The following is an 18,469-nucleotide window of genomic DNA, read 5'->3' as shown; positions in this document are numbered from 1 at the left end:
AGAGTTTTTTTGCTGCACAGACACACCAAGATTGAATCAATTCTGCTTTCAAATGTGCAGGCTGTGCTCACATCAACTCCCACTGAAGTTAGAATTTGACCTATTGTGTACTTTACATTCACATCAATGAAGTCAGTAAGAATGCAGAAAATTGCTTTAGAAAGATCTAAAATTCTTTATTAGTTCTAAAATAAAAGGATAGCTTATTTCTTTTAAACAATCCAGACTGACAGACATTTGGAAGAGTTTAAAGGAGGGTTAAATGTTATACAATAAAACTGAATTCTGACAGTGTGGACTTCTAGATAAAAGGCCATTCTCTTTGGTGGTCCTAACATATTCCTGCCCAAATTCAGATTCAGAAGAGAAAACAAAATGGCCAAAAAAGGAGCAAATCTGTAGTTGAGCCTGATTTATAGATTAATAGAATGAAAGATCTTTAAAAATAAATAAATAAATAAATAAATAAATAAATAAATAAATAAATAAAGCGCTTCTTTGATAAAACCTTGCTCATAGACAGAACTTTATGCCAAACTATGTTCAAAGCTGAAATTATGAACTGCTAATAAGATGTAACCCAGGGAAATAATTAGGATAATCAATTCACAGATAAATGCAGAATATTTTCTAGAAATGGATAAGGTAGGATGAATTTCATTATTGTGAGACAGAAAAAAAATCAAATAACTAGAAAAGAGGCCAAAACACAGTGGATAGCTATTGACTGACTATGTCTGACTCTAGTCACTAAAGCAAGTTTGTGAAGGTCAGATACAGTTTATTCAACACACTGTAAGAAAACAGTTAAATCTGTAAATGATTAAAATCTTAGATACATTCAACACTAATAAGATAGTCTTCGTTATGTCTGGTTTGATTGGAAAACAGCATTATTACTTCTCCCTTGGCCTGAAGAATGAGTTCTGCAATTGTCTTTCTCTTTGAAATCCTTGCACATGAAAAGGGCAGAAAACCCAAACCCATAAGTCATTTAAGATGCTAGCACAGATCAGCCTATGCCTGTTTCCCTAAAATGAAAGGCATCTATATGCATTAAGCATTTTGGTAACCTCTAAATCAAAATTTAATTTTGTAATACTTTAAAATTATGGAATCTAACATATTACCCAAAATGGATACAACGGTGCTGAAGAAAAATAAGACCATTAAAACATAGCACTAATTAAGTCTAATGTTTCTTAGCTAGATAAGATATCACACAAAAAAACCCCATAAAAAATGTTATGAACCAGGAGTTTTTTTCTTACCTAAATACACTTTCACATGGTGACAGATATATTAAGTATCTGAATACACAAAATGAACCTTAAGTGCACGGAATCACATGCACATTAAACCTAATCAAAAGACTAATATGTTAAACCAAGTAGCTTTCTTTTTAAGGAAAATATTTGTAGTTTAGGGCTAGAGTGAAAGTGTCAATTGAAAACAATCTTACGAAGACCAAGGCAGTCAGTATTAACCCTACTGTGGGCCTCTATTTCAATAATGAGACTTGCAATACACAGAGTTAAGCAACGTATAAGTCTTTGCCAGACTACAGTCCTACTTTAGTTGTCGTAAGCACTTCTGAAAATGGAAAGTTTATGCTGACGGATGCGTAGGATCTTTTAATCCTTTGCCATTTCTTGTTCAAAAATATTTGCTATCTCCATAATGCTCATTCTTATATAAAAATCTTAAACAAGTGACAAATTATAATTTGGACTTCAGTTTAACACTGGGAAATAAAAATAAAAGGCAGCTGTGAAGAAATAATAAAAAGGTGACAGCCTTTTGACTGTAGAGAAGACAAGAGGATTTAATACTTTTCTCAAGGCAGTGAAGTGACAGTAAAAGTTATACTCATTGGGTTTTACATTTTCTATGGACTGAGTATTTTTCATTCAATAGAGCTTTCTTTACAATCTGATAGCACAGATATATGAAAAAAAGATTTTTTTTCCTGGTATAAAAACTATCACAAGAAATTTCTTCATCTAAAGCATTAGAAGACCAAAGTAATCCTTGGGCATGAGGTGGATGCACAGCATACATGGCTGTTTTAAACAACTGAACAATGTACCCAGCTGAATGGGTGTCCATGAACACCAAGTAATGTAATCAAGTCAAAACTACTGTTGTCTCAGTGAAGCACTTGGGAGCACTGTTTGAACACCAGGACCTCAGTGTGTTAGGTACTGTACAAATAAAGCAGAAGGGCAATCCCTCTCCCTTTTTTTTACTGGCAGAAGCCCAATGTAGTTCCATTGATTTCAGATGTATTAGCAAAGAGGGGTCTGATCCAAAGCTCACTGAAGTCAACCAAAATCTTTCTGTTGATTTAACAGGCTTTGGATTAGTCCCTAAATAAGAACAGATTTTGGCTCAGCTAAAGGATTTCACTTAAGCCCTCTGCTTGTTCAAGCATCTAGTAGGAGCTAAGAGGACATTGTGGTCCTACTGAGTAGGAGGCTGTGTTCATCTTGAACTATCCCCTTTAACAGATGTACGGGGTCAGGAGTCCCACGAAACAGAGAACCATCAGTAAGTGGTAAATCTGAGGTGGGAGGAATGAGGAAGGAAGCTCCAAGCTGAAAAATTCTGATTTGTGCTATTTAAGTGGTGTTCCATCCTCTTTAGGCAGGAGTGTAAAGTTAGCTAGGGAGTTCACGCGAATTTCTGAATTTTACACCCGTAAATAATTTAAGACCTTAGCACTGAGTCCTGTAATAAAATTCTATGCATGTATTTGTCATATTCACTTCTGCTGAACTCTCTGCAATCAGGCTCTGCCTTAAATCTAGGTATGACCAGCTTACAGCTGCATGTGGAGAGGCCCAAGGAAAGTTTAAATAAATGTAATAGCTTAAGCAAGTTTGGCCACAATAAACTGGTGGGCATAATGCAAGATTATGAGGAAAAGACTGTTCTTTACTTATTTAAGAATAAAATGGTTGAGTTGCCAGAAAATTCATGGTACAAATCACAATTTAATAGAGAATTTGCTGAATTCCCCTCTCTTACTTTCATGGCTGCACCACCAATCCTTTTCAGTTATAGCAAATGCTCTGTTTACACAAGAAAGTAGAAGACCCCAATCCTTGTTTGTGCATGAGGAATGTATAGTGCCAAGGGTGTACAAAGGTAACCATCCCTAAAATAATTTGAGCTCTTTCCCCAAGTTATGTGTTTGGCAGTCTAGAACAGCACTCTTTGCAAGTTTAAGCATCTGGAGTTAACAACAGACTTCAGACTCAGAGCAGCTGGGAAGTCTATGGAGGACGGGGAAACCACTTTGTCTTGCTCTTTCCTGTACTTGCTACCCAAGCTGTAGATAGGAACGGGGACACCAAAGCCACCATGCCAACTCTGCCACTAGACCATTTCCCTGTGTTTGCTCTTTATGCTGGGGTAACAATAGCTTCACAAACAACCCAAACATAGTGAAGCTTTGGGGCTGCCACTTATAAGCCACACATGTGTAACTGTAGGAAAGGAAAAATCATTTTACTTCCTCCAACTCCACACATACCTGCACACGAGGTGAATTGCTATACTGAGTACAATCAAACAGCAGCAGTTAAATTCCTTAAAGGTAATTTTGAGTTTACTGTGTAAGTTTCTCTCAGATTTGAAAGTGTTAGTGTTTCAAGAAATGAAACAAACTGAAAGCAGAAATTTATTTCTCTCTGAAGCTCACTTTAACACTTTAAAGCCACCAGAGAAATAAAAAAGTGATTCAAAACTTTCCTGTGCAAATAAGAAAAGATGGTGTTTATTAGTTGGCCTCTGAAGTATAAGGCATAATAAAAATTTGTTCAGAAATATTAGGATGTATTAGACCTTTGTGGCTGTCTTTCTGTAGATACTACCTGTCTTAATAGCAGTAGTTTCTATGGGAATTGTCAAAAAATGAATAGGGTTTGTTGCTGGGTTTTTTTCTGTGTTTGTTTTTCTAAGATAAGGGAATCATGCTTTGTTTTCATTTATGCGGATCTGTTTGACCCAAACTTTGCATAACTGAAAGCAGCAATGCCCCTGTTGTTGCTACTGATTTCTCTCAAGAAGGATCAGGATCTTATGTGGATGGTGTCTTCCTCTTCTCTCCTCTGAGGAGGAAGAACTGCTTTTAACCAGTTCCCATCCCCTCCTTCATTCAAACCTTCTCTGGACTGTGACCACTGACCCATAAACAAAAGGCAGATCGTTCACAAGTACTGTAAGTATTATCAAGACACCTAGTTGGTGCATTTCAAGATGTTATCCTAAATTTTCTAGAAACCCAAGTTACTAAATTTAGATTGTTATGTTTACTAAAAGCAGTACTAAACAACAGTAAAATAGGTACAAAAATGTTATAAATTCTCCCCTCTCAGCAAAGTGGATACATTGTATGTCATAGTTAACAAAAAACCCTCTAAATATGAAGCAGACTGTTCCCAATAACTGCTGCTAGTTCTCACGCCCTAAGCCTTCGTTCTTAGCCACCACTGTCTGTGTACATGCTGAAAATTCTTAGGCAGCAGAGTAGGGGGTATGCTAGATCTTCTCATGCCAGGATGAGAAAAGAAATCAATGTCCATGTTTAAAAGACAGAACTACTGATGTACAAGGTCACTAAACATCACAACCTGTGCTATAGCTCTAGAGAACTAAGGAAATCCTAGAAAGAGAAGAAAAAAAAAAAAAAGACAATGCATGGTATAATCTTATTCTAAGCCAACATTAGTCTAAGACATAAATACCAAGGCAGAATCAAGTATTCCCTGGTCTATATTTACTATGTTTATTCGGTGGGAGAGAAAAAAAAAAAAGGTAAAACAATCACTAAACAAGGATTACACATATAAAGTTATGCAACAATCTTTTAAATACTGGAAACATCGCTTTCATTTTAGACTTCTCATCTTTATGCAAATGTTACTAAAGAACTGGTGTTGTGATCAGTGTTATCTTTTATTGCTCACTTTGTAGTGTTATTAATCAAAACCAATACAAATTAAAGATCAAGGCTATTTCATTTGGTTTTTTTCAACTTTGTTGGAAAAAGAGGAAGTGATAAAATAAGCCACACAATTTACAAATGCAGTATATCCAGTGCTTCTTTTATGAAATTCAGTGAGTCCAATACAAGAATGCACTTGAATTTTCTACATGGCATTGCATCCCTGAAGTATCAGAGCAGTCTACTGACAACAGATGACCATTTAATAGCATTCATGCAACATCTAAGTGCTTTTGTGCCCACTGTACAGGTGAGGAGGAGCGTGCATCAGAGAGGGCACATAACTTACTCAAGGTCCTATTGGATTCAGTTCTGCATTTAGTTGCTCCTGATTAGACCTTACTTCATGGTGATAAACTGAGGAGCTACAGGCAGGCCACTGAAATAACAGATGTTTTCCCAGTGACCATACTTGTTATTTGAATAGTGCCTCCAGTTAGCGGGGTAGTTAAGGTGGCCACTACTGTTTCGTGGTATCATCCTATCCTTATGTCTAAACCACTTTCTTGTAGTTCTCATAATTCTAGGAAGTTGCAAGTCTACATTTTCACATGTGGTTCCACAGGTATATTTTTATTCTTGCAAACATTTTTAAATATTCATTCACATCTTCTACTGCATGCACAAGGGCTTACACAAACCAATAGCAATAGCTGGCTGAAATTATAAGCATTTAGTTGAAAATGATATCCTAAACATATACACTCTCATCTGATTTTTAAAAATCCTCAGCTCATCAGGACTTGCATGTAGATGGCCTGATTTTTAGTGAATGAAATACCTACCCGAGTGATGCAATAGTTTAAGTGAAGAAAGGAAAGCATAGAAAATGGGATATATTACTCACTTCAGCCTATAGAAAGCTTCCTGCAACCTCAGCTTCAACTTTAACAACCTCCAGTACCAGCAAAGGAGTCAGAAAACAAGACTGAGAAAGTATACTTAGGCCCCAGACCTGGGTTTATTGGTACCCTGCAATTAGTTACTGATTTACAGAAGTAATTTTATAAATTAAAAGCAATGTGTTACCGTAATGGAAAACCAGAGCAGTCTGAAAATTCAGAACTACAAACAAATGCATCAAGTCACATTAAGAGCCAACTAAAGACTGCTGTCTAAATTTCCTTCACCTTGTACTACCTCCCCAGATTCAAAAGCTGCTAAGAAGCTGGAGCAATCATGGAATGGTTAGCACTCCTCTTCTCAGACAAAATGAGGACAGTAAGACAAAAGGCCCAAGTATTATAATGTGTAGTGCCATAATGCAGTGTTTGATGCTCTAGAGGCCCTTCAACAAGTACTGTACAGCCAAAAATCAATTGAAAATCAGCATGATAACAGAGCATGAGTGGCCCTGTAATAGCCTTAAGCCCCCCAAGGCTATGTGGGTCCCTTTCATCTGCCACACTGCACTGACGAGAGGGAAGCCTGGCCTCCCCTCCCTGAGCTCTCTGGACATGTCTGTGCCTTTTACCTACTGCTTCCACCTTGCACAGTAAGGAGAGCTGACAGCCTCCATGGATCTTTCAAAGGTGGAATTTGATTTTTCCTGGCGTACGTTTGAAGGCTTTAATTTCTATTTTTTTTTTAAATAAATTACTCCTCTAAGTAAATCTGCTGATTTTGGATTATAAACATCCTCAGCATGAAAAAGATCCCTCTGATCCCATATCTACATACACAGAGGTGATTCCTCTGTCATGTTTAACAAAGTACAACTCAGGAAGTACAAGAGAAAAGAAAGAAACACTGTTCAATTCCATGCAAATTGTTATGCATGCAACAAAGTGGGCCTACAAATATTTCATTCATATGGTAGGTTTGATTTCAATATTTCTTTAATTACTTTCCAACAATGTCTGGTTTCTGTTGAATTTACACTAGTACTTGGCATTTGGTGCAACCCCAAAAAGATAAGATACATATGTCCCCTATTCACAGTCTTGGCATTTTTACCTTAACTCAGGCATCGAAGTGACTGGTTTGAAAAATTACCTTGCTGATTAGCTGGGTTTTCTGGTAAATATATAGTGTTAATCCTTAAATTCCGAATATGACATAAGGTATACAAATGTTCTGTCTGACTCAATGGCAACATATCACAGCTTAAGAAGAACATGTACGTTGATCTCTGTGAGCGAAGAAAAAGCTAATTGGGAGTTAGATTCAGTGTGATTATTGGCTTGTTTATGATAAGGGAATATTCTTCTGAATAGCACTGTAAATTCATCCCCGATTGTAGTGTTAAGCCGCAGCCCATCCCTCCCCCCTCCCCCTCTTTTTTTTTTGTTCGGTTAGAAGGGGCTTTAAACTATTTTCACCAGATGAGTGTCATGCTTTGATTTTCTTCTGTCTTAAAAAATAAATCAGCCACATAAGCCTGATGTCAAATTTCACTTTCTAATAGAAGAAAGGCACATTTTAAGTGTTTACTATAAGAACACATTTGGGTAATTTTTCCCCATGTCATTATGAGCATTAGACTGACCCAATTAATATGAAATGTTTCTATGCTGCTGGAACAGACCGTGTTACAGAAAGAGCCATTTGCACAACCTGTTCATGATTATGGGCCATAAGGACACAAAGATGGCATAGACATTTGTGGACCATCTGAATTCTTACAGGGGAAGAGGAAGGGGGGGGCGGCGGGAAAAAAAAAAAAAAGATGTTAGCTGACTGTTGTGGGTCATGTTTTTTAATCCAGAGTATTGGACATGTAACACAGCAACAAGAGCTGATCATTTTGTTTAATCACCTTTTGGATCATTGCCAGATGGTCTCTATTGAGAGCGCTGCAAACAGAGAGAGATGAACTGCGTCTAACATGCCACTAGAGCTTTCCCGTAAATGTCTGAGAACTGAATCCAACAAGAATTTAGTCTCAGAGCAGAAAGGGATACATTTAAAAACTATGTGCATTAACTATACTTTTCCCCATAGAATTCTCACTTGGCATGAATAATTTACCCTCTCTTATGCTAATGGGATCATGAAAGTATCCCTGTGTCTTTAGTGCAGCTATTCTCAGCTTTCAGTAATTACCCCACCCAGTGAAAATAACATGGCTTCTGCAGCCGAGCGGCCTACCAGTACCTGGCAATTAGAAGGATCATGGCTGACAGAGGAGTGGTCCAGAGATGGACACAGAAGCTCCAGCAGCCTGAGGAGCAGTTTGAAAAAATTAAACGCTTTCCACTGTAAACATTACCTTAGTTGCTTAGGACCAACATGGAGACGGCAGCTCCTGCCAGGGCATTTTTATTTTTTAAGGATGACATAGAGGATTCTAAAGCACACTCTGGGCACCCAAATATTAAGAAATAGCAACATTTCTTGGTCACCAGCAGTTAAAAGAAAGTTTGTGGGTTTTTTAAAATTAGTGCCGTCTTGTTAAACAAGAGGGAGAGAATTAAAAAGTCAATTAATTGCGTGTCCTTCAGTATCTGACAATTTTATCAGCTGCACAAAAGAAAATCCTGCAGTATTTAATTAAGAAAAAGTTTTTTAAAACCCATTACAAAGAACCAGGCTTTGACCTCTATCCATAGCACTCCATGCTAGGTAGTTCACTGTGTAAAAATTATCAGGCTAAAACATCTGGGAAAGAAAGCTATGAAACAGCAGGGAATGTGGCTGGTTTATTGTTTATCTTTTGTTTATGAGGCAGTATTCAAGTTTAATTACTACTCTAAATTAAACTCTAACAGGCATCAGGAGACATCCCTTTACACAACTAAGTTAAAAAAAAAATCCAGAGATTCCAACATTAGATCTTTCAAATAAGTTGGCATATATAGGAAGAAATTAGTCAGTCTGTAGCAACACAGGAAGACATTTAAGCACTTGCTACTCTATGTATGAATGTGTTGCATTATGAAACCATTAATATTGTAACATACAACTATAATTTAGCAAATGGGATGTTATCTAACATTTGAAGGCAAACTGGGTTAGGCTGAGTAGGATCTCAGATGGAAAGAATGGCCTAAGGCGGAATCCTACCTTTTTCATTTTGAAATACAAATATATAAAAAAATATATATACATATGCACATGTACACATAAGTATATTTAAAAACACCCAGAAATGTGAAGCCAGAGACAAACCTCTCAACAGTAACAATCTCTTTAGAAAAATTGTTTAGTTATTTTCTCTGAACACTCATGTACAAAACAGAGGAGAGTTCAATATGTTTACTATAACAGTAAGTGGCCAGTTTTAGATGAACTTAGCTGTAGGAAAAAATAAAAGTTGAAAGCAACTAGCAAAAGATTATTCCAGATGGCATCTGTCATATTGTATTTAGGGTTATTTTAAAGAGATTACTGCCACTATGAAAACATTCCATTGACAGAGTTTTCCTAGGCTACATTTGAAGCCCCTGCACAACATACTTCAAATATGGAAGTAAATGTTTTCTAATGCATATGTAGATTTTTATCTATATCTAAATATAAAAAATCGTACATGGATTAAAAGCTAAAAGAGAGGGGAGACTCTTAAATACAAGTACAATATTTTGCATACCCTCCTCCTTTCTAGGCTTTAATTTAATAAAAGGTGAGGAATCTGCAGTTGCCACCAGTCTGATTATTAGAAAACAATACAGTGAATCTTCACTTTGCTATGAAATTTTAATGCTACTTATTGAATACTAGGTAGGGACATAAGAGTTCCTCGACTCCAGCAATGAAACAAAAACTGCAAAAAGATATATTTGTTCATGCAATAAATGGAGAGAAAAGAAAGGATGGTAGGATACTAAAATGTGACTATATTTAGCTAAGCTGGTTCTGGCAACATTATGGTTAATGTGCATGTGGTGTGCAGTGTGAGCTCAGCAGTTACTGGGCCAACTGTCTCAGTATTTCTGGGAATTCTGCCTATTCACAGTGCAGGGATTGTTCAATTGCTGCAAAATGTACAAAATGAATTTTACAAAAATGAATTGTAAGGAAGGCCCCATTACAACGATTTTACGGCAAAGATGTCAACATCAATTTTTCTTTCATGCATAGCTAATGATTAAAACAGCATATTCCATTTGCCTAAGACAATTTATTTCATATTGGCAAATCAAAATATTGAAATACAAAGTTATCTTTACTCTCCCCTTATTATTCATTGCTGCTGAACCCAAACCATTGTTCAAACCATGAAAAAATAAAGCAAACTTGGCAAGAAATACTTAAAACAAAGGCTCATCAATATTCTCCAATTTGTCAACATCTCAATTACAGCAATGGAAAAAAATGTAAATTTCATGTGCTTTGAACACTAAGGGGTCTATTCTTCTGTCAGTGCACATGCGTAACTCCCATCACCATTAATGGGAATTACTCATACATATCAACACAAGGATGGGCCCCTCAAACTTGAAAGGAAAAGATGAATTAATAAGGGCTACTCTCTTCCTGTATCTTCCTCAGCTGAAAAAAGTCATTGTTCTTTAAGAGTTTTTCGTACTTCATACAGTTCACCTTTATGAGAGCTGTGCCTTCTGAAATAATGCATCTCCAGTGAAGCATTATTTATTAGCAAGTTTGATTTTTCACAGTCTGGATGTTTGAGCCTTTCTATTAGGAATTTCCTTTCTTACAAAAGACAACTCTCTTCCAATAAAACCATACCCTATAGCTTTATAGGTAAAAATACAAAGGAATAAAAATATGTTCCGAGACCTCATGATGAATATACATACTAGCCCCAGTAGGCTTACCTGTACACACAGCACTAGGAAAAACAAGTTTTAGCATTAGCTTTTGCATATTAAACTTCCAAAGACTTTGAATTAACTTGCTAGAGGTGGGGGGTTTTATTATTAACAATAACATATCCCTTTCCTCTTTTGGCCTGTTGGAGTTTGATTCAAAGCTTTATGTAGTTTCAGTGGAGTTTGAATACTGGGACAGCTCTTGGGTATTATCAGTTAGTTTTGTAAACAAATTTAATGTATACCATCATTTTTACAAGTAGGTATATAACGAAAAAAATAGACTATCTAATTTTTCTAACATACATAGCCCAGAGATGTAACCTCAGATGTACACGTAATTTTAGCTAACATCTTTGTTGACTTTGTCCCATACCAGATGAGTCTTTGCCACAGAAAGCAATTGTGGACAAATTTGTGGGACAAGTATCAAGCTGTCAAAAAAGTATTTCAAAAGTACTTTAAGATATTGCCTCAGATATTATTTAAAAAGGGGCAGATCATCTTCATTAAGCACAAGTAGTTCCATCAAAAAAACAGCAAACCAAAAAACCCACACACCAATGAACTACACACATGGGTAAGGCAAAGTGGATGTGATATCCATTTATTTTTTTTACTGCTGTAAAACAAGAAACAAGAAAGTTTCTTGTCTCTGCCTTCTCAGTTATCATCGAATTTATCACACCAGGCCTAATCCTAAAGAGATGCTGAACTTTGTGAAAGGTCCTGAAGAAACACAGCCTCCATCCAACTTGTCTGGATCAGGCCCTTTGAGTGACTGAACTAAGAATATGACAAGTCAGGTATACAATCCTGGTATCATAAAATATGAAAACTAAAATATTCCCTGGTGCTTTCCTGTAGACCACATGTTTTTAAACCTTAAAAAGATTTATCTCCCACTTTTCATGCATAATCTGCCATATTCATTATTTGAAATATCCCATAAAGAGATTAAATAGGAATCAAAATCTGGAAGCATCATGTCCATCACTGTAGTACAAATGGATGCTGAATTCTCGAATTCACCTAGCCTTGTATGTGAAGGCAGCGGCCGTTTTCATTTTGTTTCACAAAGAATAAGGAAAACACAATACCCCAGAAGATTTTCAGATGTGTTTTTTCCCCTCCAAAGATAAGAGTGTATCGTAAAGCTACACATACCTTTTAATCTTCTGCTTAGGGTTTTTACACATATATTCCCTGGCAAAAACCCCAGGGTCTTCTCCATCCCCTCCCCTCCTCTCAGCCCCTTTCCTGCCATCTCCCTTGCTATAACTCAGCTAACCCAACAGAACCAGTCAGTTTTAAATTTCAGTTGGGACCCCGGTGACCTGTTAATGAATCTACAGAGAGGAGAAAAACTCACAGTGTTGAGTTATGCCTGGTGTTGCTAGCGGACTTGGAGTCAGAAATGCTTGAAGCGTTAACGTAATTGCAAGAATGTGAAAAATGAAGCGTTGGGCTCCTGAGCAAAGCAAAAGGTCAAAGCAAGCCCTACACAAAACAAGTCTCTGGAAGATGGCCTCATTAGACCATTAAATCAGCTTCTCCTTTTTCTCCTTTGTAAGATGTTTAGAGTGTGGTTTTTTTATTATTGTATATACTTAACTCTTTTTCCAGGACAGGCTGAAAGTTGATCGGACTTACTACACTATTACTAATCTCTATAAATATTAAATGGCATTGATCTGCATTTGTGAATCTGAACTAGGATAAAGTCAATAAGTGCTTGGTAGATTACAGGTCACTAGTACTTTGGTTTGCTAGATGATGATCAATATATTGTATAGCTTAGTTTTCTGTTGAACAAGTGAGGTGACATGTTAAGAACAACAAAGACACTCACCACTAATAAAATTAGGATAATCTTTCAACATTTACTGCCCAAAGGCCCTTTCCTTAACTCTTTCAATGCCAGCATGTCTCTAAGAATACCGACCACTGACTGGATTAACCCTTTAGATGCCAAATGGTAGCCACGCACTGTCATGGAGAGGCTATCTTTCATAAACATCCAAAATACCTACAGCTTTTTCGTTTGGTTCTAACATTAAGAATTATGGATGAATTCTTCTATGTGACAATGAGGTCTGCCTCATGAAGAGAAAGTCAGCAAAAGTAGTGTCATCACTCACCTGACTCCTTTCCACCTCCCCGCCCAATAAAAACCGAAGTCACAAGCTGCACATAGTAAACTTAAGGCAAAAGAAGAAACCCCTGGAAAGAGTGTTGCCAAGGGCCAGAAGACACTGATTTGAGTTTGAATCAATCTCTGTTGCCACCAGGCATCAGAGGAGGCCATAAGTTGTTAAGGTAACCCAAGAGTCTCTAACGAGCTCCTATTCCCAATAAATCCTTTGGGGCAAGTGGAATAATTGAAATAGCATTTGTGGAAGGTCTTCACAAAACTTTAGGGAAACCAAGTTGACCCAAATAAGTAACTATTCTGGAATAACTCAAGAGGATATCTACCCATTTTGGCATTGTCCGGGACTCACTGCCAGTTCACAAGTTATAAAGTAAACCCCATGCCCCCAAGGAAGTGTAAGGAAAATCCAATATGTGCCTCCCTCTCTTTAGTCTTTCCCAGGGTTGAGAGAGGGAGAGCAATCCAAAGCTATTTCCAATGGGAATTTTCCTGGTGCTGTAGGATCGTACATCTTTCAGCTGCCAGCAGCTGAGTGGAATGCTAATTTGCCACTGGACGCCTGCTTCCCTTTAAAAGGCCCAACTGAGCACAAAGGGAAACGTACTAGTGATGATTTAACCTGCTACACCAGGCAGCATTTGGTCCTTCAGCAGTTGTTCCCCTTCTGCAGAAATAAGTGTAATGGGTTTGTTTAAATCATATATATTACCAGAAACCCCAGTCTCTGATGGGAAGTTGATGTAGCTACCATCAACCACTTTCTTATGCTCAGCCATATTTCTTGAGCACCCTGAGCTATGTGACAAGAGATCGGAGACTGCAGTGAAATGCAAGATCCCTGGATGTCAATGTAAGAGATTTCTTTACACCAAGTATGGCTCAAAGAAACTTCTAATTTCTAAGGGATTGCTGGGCAGAGTGGAGACACAGGCAAGAGGAAATTTCTTACCTAGGGGTGGAATGAACATGCTGTGGCATGTAACGCAGAGGAATAATTTTTAAGTATGCAAATGATCATCTGCTACATCAAGCATCTTAGCCATAATATAGAACGTAAACATTTGATCAACAGTAAAGTCTATGGCTAGCTAATAGACATAATTCACTTAGCTCTCCCTTTCATTAGCTGCTGAAACTGTAATAGTTCATGCTGGGCCTCGTGCAGCTCTGATCCAACCACACAGAAAAAAAATCATGTGTGACTCATGTTGGAGTTGGATCACACCCTGTGCCATGGCTGCTTTCTGTCAGCAATAAGATTACAAATGTATAAACAATTCATACAAATAGGAGACAAACCCAAACCACTACCAGAAACAAACTTTGCAAGTTCCTAGAATTGCAACACATACAACACCAGATCGTGAGACAGACGAAAGGATCCAGCTCTGTGCCAAGCAGTGGGCCACATGAGAGACGTGAAATCACATATCTGCTCTGATGCCTAAGCGTGGCAAATATGATGGGAAGCAACCCTCAGCACGAGGCTAGTCATGGCAGCTCTACCCCTGACTACTCCTTCTCCAGGCTACTCCCCTCTCCAGTTCTGGGATCCCACATGGCTGGTTGGATATGTGTAACTCCCATGTAGAGGGGACACAGTGGTAAAATCCTGCAGATGTACGAAATGGAGGGAACATATTATAGGACCTTATAGAAGTAATGTCTTACTCACTAGTTGAGGATTACTATGTTTTCAAATTAAAACAAGCACACAGCCCACCTTAAAGCTTGGGCCTAAAAAAATCGATTCTGAGTCAAGATCCAAGAGTGACAATAGACCAGCTTTACTCAACTTCTAGCACTGGAGGTTTGACTCTTATACCTTCTAGAGTCACTTATGACTACACTTCTCATAAGCAAGAATAATACACTTTCAGAATGACAGCCTTTGACACTCACTCAGCATGGATGCATATAACCATACACAAGGTGCAGCGCAGTAGGAAATAAAACAAAAACCCCTGAAACAGTAATCGAACCTCTTGAACCCTTGAGCAGGCTTCACTGTATAAATCCAACAGAGGTTTTGCAGTTCAGATACATCTCTATTTATCATTCTGAATTCATATTTTCAGAAGCAGAAATAAGTCTGTACAAGCAGAAATAAGTCTGTACAAGCAGAAATTGCAAGAAACATTCTTCTGTCCAATTTGGGGTTTGTTTCTACTTTGTACAATTAAGCAGCTTCATAACTTCATATAGGACTACAGCTAAAACTACAGGTTAAATTCTCCTTCTATAACCCAGCTCAAACAACTGCATCACAGCTGGAGAGTATGTCTGTCATTATATTTACTTACACTACACAAAAATAAACTGTAGATAACGAAATTTGTAAAGGAATTGGCAGAACTAATCAATTGTTATTATAAAGCTTGTTTGAACATTAGATATTTCACTTTGAAATAATAATAAAATGCAGCTAAGTGGGTTAGGAAAAGGAAATACCGTCTCCCTCAGTTACAGCTGATTATACTGCAAGTCTGCCACTCCATGTTTACTCTAAGGCAGATGTACTGATATAATAAAAAAAGCTGGAGTTATTTTAGTCATGCCTACTTTGCGGAGGGAATAAGTTTGACCTTTTACCTTGCTCACTGCTGTTGTCTCCACTCTGGGAAGCATGGCCCCCACTGGAGGGCCCGGGTGTGCCTGCCGAGTGCGTTGAGGTTGCATCATCGTGGTCTCTCCAAGATGAAGGATTCTGGTGTCAGAGTGCCAAGGAATTTTTTCCACAGTTCCCATTCCAATAGCAAATGAAGAACAGAAAGAAAACCAGGAGAAGAGGGGAGGAGGGGGGAAAAGTATACACATTAGCATTTGTGAAATGTGCCAAACACCAATACTGCTTGCACAGTGTAATAATTCTTCAGCAAAGACAAGCACAGGAGGTAGAAAGATTTACTTGGTAAAAGAAAGACAGATTTTTTTTTTTCTTTTTCAAACTTTCCAAAGAGTTGTCTGGATGTCATTTTTTGACTAGTACAGCACAAGAATATTCCAGGGGAGAAAAAAAAAAACCCAAAATTTCTTAATGAGCTGTACAGGGCAGGAAAGGAGGAGAGCACCAACTTCACAGTTTATGATACTATATGTTCACATTAGGATCAGGATAGTTAGTATGCAATCTATTTTTCCATATTTTGTTTTTCTGTTTCAAAAAGTAGAGGAGAAGGGGCATGGGAGAGGAGTGTGTCCTCATACCCTACCCTCTCTCTCACCCATTTAAACGCTGGAAAACCTTCAAGCAAATGCAAAGTTGTGAGGAAAAAAAAGCAAGCTTCCTCTGAAAGACATTATATACAAGGCAAGATGCTTCCTAACCCCACTCACCACCACCTTGATGTGACACTTTTCAAAAGACTTTCTAGGTGTATCACACTAACAGTTCACTTACAAGTATTGTCAAGAATAACCATCAGGTGATTATATAAAATAACATGTGTAGTGATTTTTATGTAATGCTTTCTACATTACCGTGCATGACATTACCAAACATGACAAAATGGAACATGGAAGACAGAGATAAAAAGTTTGCAAAACTTGGCTAAGTAAGACCTCAACTTTAGTCACAAAATTCACGTGAGCTTTCTAATCTATTAAATATTGGCTTTCCTGGAGTAAGGAACGGCTATTTAAATGGATAAGTGGGGAAAATTTAATGTTATGGTTTAGTACTACTTTGTTGAGTGTGTTCTCCTCCTGTCCTCCTCCCCTTTCCTGATCATTCCCAATAGCCTGCTGTTGCTTAAAGGAAAACAGGAATTCTACTGTACAGGAAGAGCTTTATCAGCACCACATGAAGGCAGGCAAGAGATGGAATTTCCTCTGGCAGAAAAGGAGAGCAAGAACACATGAAACAGATCAGACTAGGGGCTGGACCTGCATTACTTGTCACCTGTATGTGACAATTTAAATCAAGTACATCATAGTAATTCAACAGAAAAAGGGGAAAAAAAAAAGTCCCCCCTCAAAAATAAAATCTTGCTTCTTAGGTTTGATTGTGTTTAAAGTCTGCATTGTGAAATAACACTGGACTATCAAAGCACGAGGTGATCTTGAAAGCAGCAAGCAATAAGTTTGGATAAATTCTTTGAGCGGGCCTGACTCTGACCTCACCTACCTCAACATGTAGTAGGAATAAGTTCAACAAAATCAACTGACTTACCCATTGTAAAATTCAGTGTTAGTGTGATTGGAATCAGGTCCCAAAATATATGTTGGAACATCTCAAAGTAATCTCCTAGCACTGATTAGTGCCACATGGGCTACAGCAATGCAAAATAGAACTGCCAGTAATGGCTTGCTACAATACTCAGTGACATAAATCTAACAGGCCTGACCCAGATCACAGGAGAGACAAAGGGAAGAGCCCATGACTTCAAAAGGTTCCCAGTAAAGCCCTAGGTGACCAAAGGGTAAGAAGGATCCAAATCCCCTTCACCTTACGCAGACACACACATGCATCTATGTAAGTGGTTCCACAGCAGGAATATATGAGTGAAAACAGAAGACAGGCTTGGATCTGAAATTCTCCTAGCCTATCAGGGCAACAGACAGCATGACAGCACTTACGGTACAAAACCACCACCCCCTCCAAAACCTAGAAGACTGATCTACTTTTCCTCCCACAGAACTGCAACAGGACAAAAAAAAAAATCCACCAAACAATAGTGCTTGATATTCACTAAGGCTGTAGTAATTAGGTCTCAGAAAAAAAATGTTAATACCGTTACCCCAAACATTTTCATTTAAAAAACAAACAAAAAAATACCATCATTTTATAGAGTCAAGTGGAAGAAAACCACAAAAAAAGAAAGATGAGAATTCTTGAAAGTTTAAGCAGCCCAGATGTTATTTAGAAAGAAAGTTGAAAATAAGGTTAGGATAAAGTTCAGATGGAAATAAAATGCAAAAACTGAGCAAGTTTCTTTACAGCCTGGATTAAAACACAGTCGTGCCTATGAGCTTCTCTTTTTATCTCTGAGTTAGGAAGCCACTCAAATAGCTTCAAGCTGAAGGCAAACAGCAGACAGGAGCTCTTCAGCTCTCTGCAGCCTCTTAGCGTCAGCTGTTTGCCGGATGGTAATCAGATAAAGAGCTAGAAGAAATACATGAAAAAGGAAAGAAACAATAGCATAGCATGAGTTTAGCCCTCCAACAACATCAGGCTGGAACCTTCTTTTAGAAAATGTAATAATTGCAACATGTTCACCTAGGCTAAACTTTTCAGGCAACACAGTGAGTTATGCTAATTTTATGCACTGCAGGCTCTCTTAAGTTGGCTGCTGTTGGAGCTCCTTATCACACATATGAAAATTACAATAATTAACTGGTAACACCTCAGCTATGTTTTAAGGCAAATGTCATCCAAAACCTATCATACAGTATTTCAAAAGCTAGACCAGGCTTTCTGTTTCAAAACTGTAATGATTTGGAAGGATCATGGCACAAGACTTCCCGCAGCTGAAAACACTTGCTGTCTCTATCAGGCTGCATTGTTCTTGACCTCTGTTTGCAGATCCCATTTTAGAAAGTCAGGCCGTATTGATTGGGAATTCAATGTACTTCTTCTGACATGGT

The 18,469-nt window shown here is 37.8% G+C and overlaps 1 protein-coding gene across 7 annotated transcripts in view; it reads right to left on the bottom strand.

The window, feature by feature from the left end:
- The window catches only part of MEIS2 (Meis homeobox 2), a 174,501-nt gene that overhangs the window by 142,248 nt on the left and 13,784 nt on the right, over positions 1 to 18,469 (bottom strand). For all 7 annotated transcript variants that reach the window (XM_069858339.1, XM_069858342.1, XM_069858341.1 and 4 more), the window contains exon 7: positions 15,476 to 15,590. In XM_069858339.1, coding sequence (XP_069714440.1) covers positions 15,476 to 15,590 — 115 coding nt within the window. The remainder of the gene's footprint in view (positions 1 to 15,475; positions 15,591 to 18,469) is intronic.

Source organism: Phaenicophaeus curvirostris, chromosome 5 (assembly GCF_032191515.1).
Source record: "Phaenicophaeus curvirostris isolate KB17595 chromosome 5, BPBGC_Pcur_1.0, whole genome shotgun sequence".
In the NCBI taxonomy this organism is placed as follows: Eukaryota; Metazoa; Chordata; class Aves; order Cuculiformes; family Cuculidae; genus Phaenicophaeus; species Phaenicophaeus curvirostris.
Note: the sequence above shows the minus strand (reverse complement) of the source record. Positions and strands in the feature narration are given on the sequence as shown.